The sequence below is a fragment of the Bison bison genome, unplaced genomic scaffold (assembly GCF_000754665.1).
Source record: "Bison bison bison isolate TAMUID 2011002044 unplaced genomic scaffold, Bison_UMD1.0 scf7180017864526, whole genome shotgun sequence".
Classification (NCBI taxonomy): Eukaryota; Metazoa; Chordata; class Mammalia; order Artiodactyla; family Bovidae; genus Bison; species Bison bison.
In genome coordinates, this window is record NW_011495077.1 from 24,700 (window position 1) to 28,615 (window position 3,916).

At 37.5% G+C, this 3,916-nt stretch overlaps 1 protein-coding gene across 1 annotated transcript; it reads left to right on the forward strand.

The window, feature by feature from the left end:
- The first annotated feature begins 1,610 nt into the window (after positions 1-1,610).
- Positions 1,611-2,614, forward strand: LOC104982072. The gene is made up of 3 exons (XM_010831403.1): positions 1,611-1,741; positions 1,857-2,365; positions 2,474-2,614. The coding sequence occupies exons 1-3, from the start codon at positions 1,693-1,695 to the stop codon at positions 2,612-2,614; spliced, it is 699 nt and encodes a 232-aa protein (XP_010829705.1). The 5' UTR covers positions 1,611-1,692.
- The last annotated feature ends 1,302 nt before the right edge of the window (positions 2,615-3,916 follow it).

The following is a 3,916-nucleotide window of genomic DNA, read 5'->3' on the forward strand; positions in this document are numbered from 1 at the left end:
TCAGAGGTGAAATGGGACAGAGGAGAAGATGTCTCAACTAAACATGCACTCTCCTCCATGCATCAGTAATTAACAACACCACTCAAGCAACTTTAAAGCAAGGAGTTGGCACTGTTTTAGAGACCTTGTCTGTACTTTCTTTTTTTTGTTTTTTTGGTTTTTTTTGTGTGTGTGTTTTGTTTTTTTTTTTGCCTTTGGTTCTTTTATACTAATTCATCCTTTAAAATGGTAAAACCAAATGGAAAATTAACAGCTACATTCAAATGAACAGGTAACAGTTTACAAAATTTCAGTCATTGCCTTCTGTGCTGTAGAGGTATAGTGTGTGCTTGGAGTCTGTAGATACCAAGTTTTGTTGGAGTGCATTATAGTATTATGGCACAGAAAGAACTGACATGCTTATCTTAATTTTACTAACAGAAAGAAAAAAGAACAAGCAACTAACTAGTGAGACTGAACACTTTGAGCCAGTGAGACAGAAAAAATAACATGAGGACAATTCTAAGACACATGATCCAATAAGTACAATTCTACTTGTGGAAGGAATGGGACTGAATATCCTGATCCCCCTTAAAGTCTGATAAATAAGATTCAATATCAAGTTTCAAAAGAATAATTATTTTATTCTTGTTATAAACTCATACAAACATAAAAAGTGGAATAGACTCTGAAAGTTAGAAGGACTGGTATTTTATCAGTTGATGTAGAAATAATTTTATGTATTGAAAAAACCAAGTACAGCACTAAAACCTATAAAAAAATAAGTTAAAAATTTTGGATAAGACTGCCTTTCACCAAGATGGGCAAAAGTCTGTGAGTTTTTAAATAGAGTATTTAGATTTTGGATGGAGAAATGTAAGTATAGGCTAAATGAATGACTAGTAAATAAGTAGATTATAAGAAGGGTTCATTGCTTATACTAAATTTTATTTTAGTCTGCTCATTTTGTTACAAACAGCATTATTTTGTTCTTTTTCATGGCTGAGGAATTTCACGGTGGGGTTTCCCCAGTGGCTCTGTGGTAAAGAATCCACCTGCCAAGCAGGACACATGGGTTCGATTCCTGGCTCAGGAAGATCCCTGGAAAAGGAAATGGCACCCCACTCCAGTATCTTGCCTGGGAAATCCCATGGAAAGAGGAGCCTAGCAGGATACAGTCCATGGATCCCAAAGAGTCAGACACTACTTAGTGACTAAAGAATAACAATAATAAAATTGTACATAAGTAACACATTTTATTCATTCCTCTGTCAAAGCACATTTCATTTTGCTGTAACACAAAACTATAAATCAACCAAACACCAATAAAAACGTAAAAAAAATTCTATATTAAATGGGATGGAAAAATTATTCTGCAGAAAAATCATAAGCAAATATCAACTTGTTTGTTCTTCAATTCCACTCAGTTCAAACCTTTAAAATAATTGCTTTTGCAAAGCCCCCTTTCAAGCTCAGCCTAATTTAATTACCTGTGAAAGAAAAATAGACAAAGAAAGGTTTGTGGTGAGCTAGATTTTTTTTTCCCCGTCTGTGCACAGACCATGTTACCTATGAACATGACAAAGCCCACTTCCTGTTTGAAGGAGTCACACAGGAACCAGATACTATGTATATGCGCTGCCAGGCACTCAGACACTGAACTCTCAGCTTGAGGCAGAACTAGGCACATTTGAGCAGGGGAATCCATGCCTCATGCTGCTTTCTAGTCTGCCCTGGGTGTTCCTGGCCTTCATCTTCTCTGGTAGGTATTCTAAAAGAGAAGCACACATCTTATGATTTCAGCTTGGCTTTTTTAAATCTAATTCCTATACTATTTTATTCACTGCTTCATCTCTGTTTTCTGATTTTCCCCACAGGATCCAGTGTAGCCCAGAGAGTTGCTCAAGACCAGCCAGACATTTCCAGTCAAGTTGGGGAGGTAGTCACCCTGAGGTGTCAATATGAGACAAGACTGAGCAGTTTCAGAATCTTTTGGTATAAACAACTTGCCAGTGGAGAGATGATTTACCTTATTGGTCAGGTTTCCTCTAGCCAGAAAGCAAGGGATGGCCGCTACACTACAGATATTCAGAGATCACGTAAATCCATCAGCCTCACCATATCAGACTTACAGCTGGAAGACTCTGCAAAGTACTTCTGTGCTGTCTGGGAACTCACAGTGGTTGAAGTAATAGGAAAAGCTGAACAAAAACCCCAGAGCTTAATAAGAGAGAGCCCCCCTGCTGTGGGACCCAGGCTGAAACACACACCTGCAGACCCCAGACAAGAAATGGTAGTCCTGCGGTTGCTTCATCTGTGGTCTGGATCAGAAGATTTAATTCTAAATAAAAGCTCCTTCTATGTCATTTGGAAGCAGGTGTCCAGAGTAACTTTCTACTGATACATTTTTCTTCTGAATTTTTTACTTTAAATCAGCCACACAGAACATGTGTAAAGTTGTCTAAATTTGAAAATTTGCTCCATAATAATATAGACAGCAGTTTCACCTAAAGAGGCTCACATCACAAATCTGGATCTAGAAGCTGAAATTGTCATGAAAATCATTTCCTTAGTCCTTTCCTCTCAGATTTTGTGTCGGGGCACAATCCAAGAAGGAAAAACACCAGTGATGTAGAGTAAGAGATAAGTTATAAGGATTAGAACACAGGCAACAGGTAGAGCTGGTGGAAGAGTCCATAATGTTATATTTGTATTTGGTGTTGGGTTGAATTCAGTGTAAGTCAACTAGAGTAACATTTGTGAAGGAAAGTTGGATGTGGACAAAAGCATGGACAAACTGTGACATGTATGGAAGTGTATGAGGACAACGGAACCCACAAGACACTCTAAAACTTGTCTATCTCTTACCTCCTTCAGTCGCACAGTAGTGGGTGACCTTCAGGAGAAGTGGATGTCATTTGCCATCATGCTACATGCATACTTGGTCTAATATAAAGAGAACATGAGTAAGATATCTGGTGGAAGGTCGAGGGGTTTTAAGTCAACAATAAGTTGAACTATCAGAGCAGCAGCAACAGTATGTATTGCCATAGTGCCTGGAGCCCTGCATCAACCTGAGGAACATAGAAACATGCTACTTCATCATAAGTACCTTCCAAAACTTAAACGAATCTCTTTCATGGCCAACTCTGACCCAGAAGAATACAAGGAAGCAAACCTTGGGAAACAGATTTTCATATTGTTGAGACTGTACATAAGCGATCATAATAGTTTAACTAGTTAACTTCCCATGTTAACTAGGCATTCATCAGTACCTCCGTGAACATCACAGCTTTCTAATAAGGAGCACAGGAAAACTGTGCTTCTTGTTAATATGATGCAATTATTCTTCATTCAACCAAAACAAGCTGTCTCCTTCAAAGAGAATACCAAGTTCATTTATCCGTTTAAGATTCTTTCCTCTTCTAGCTAAATCACACTCTCCCACTGAATCCTGTATCTTAACTACTGAGATACAACGAGATAAAGATTAATTTGTAGTGGCATATTGTATGTTATAATAGGCAGACAAACAGGAGAGGGAAGTTAAAAATGGTTAATGTATACATAAATACATTCATATAAAATGAAAATAATTTTATAACTAGTATAGCTTTTGTTACTGCAAATGACCACATGATTGTAACTAGGATTTATAACTATCTCAATCCATTACCCTTTCCATAAGCTCTTTATCATAGCAAGAACCTCCATCCACTATTGTACTTGACTTCCTATGAAGCAAGCTGCTTATTCAGGAGCATTGCTATGTGGAAAGTCATAAAGATGAATAAGAAGTTCTGCAAGTTGACCAGTATGGTTTTAGCAGAAGTTTGCAAGGCACTGAAGACAAATCCAAGGGTCTATTTTAGTGGGAAAAAAATCTTGCTAATACTCATGGGAAATTGATGCATTGTATTCTGGGAAATATCATTAA

Excerpts from the sequence above, each read along its gene's own strand:
- LOC104982072 (XM_010831403.1), top strand. The coding sequence starts at position 1,693 with ATGCTGCTTTCTAGTCTGCCCTGGGTGTTCCTGGCCTTCATCTTCTCT. Across the intron at positions 1,742-1,856 it reads CCTGGCCTTCATCTTCTCTG|GATCCAGTGTAGCCCAGAGA; the intron begins GTAGGTATTCTA and ends TTTTCCCCACAG. Across the intron at positions 2,366-2,473 it reads TTTGGAAGCAGGTGTCCAGA|ACAGCAGTTTCACCTAAAGA; the intron begins GTAACTTTCTAC and ends ATAATAATATAG.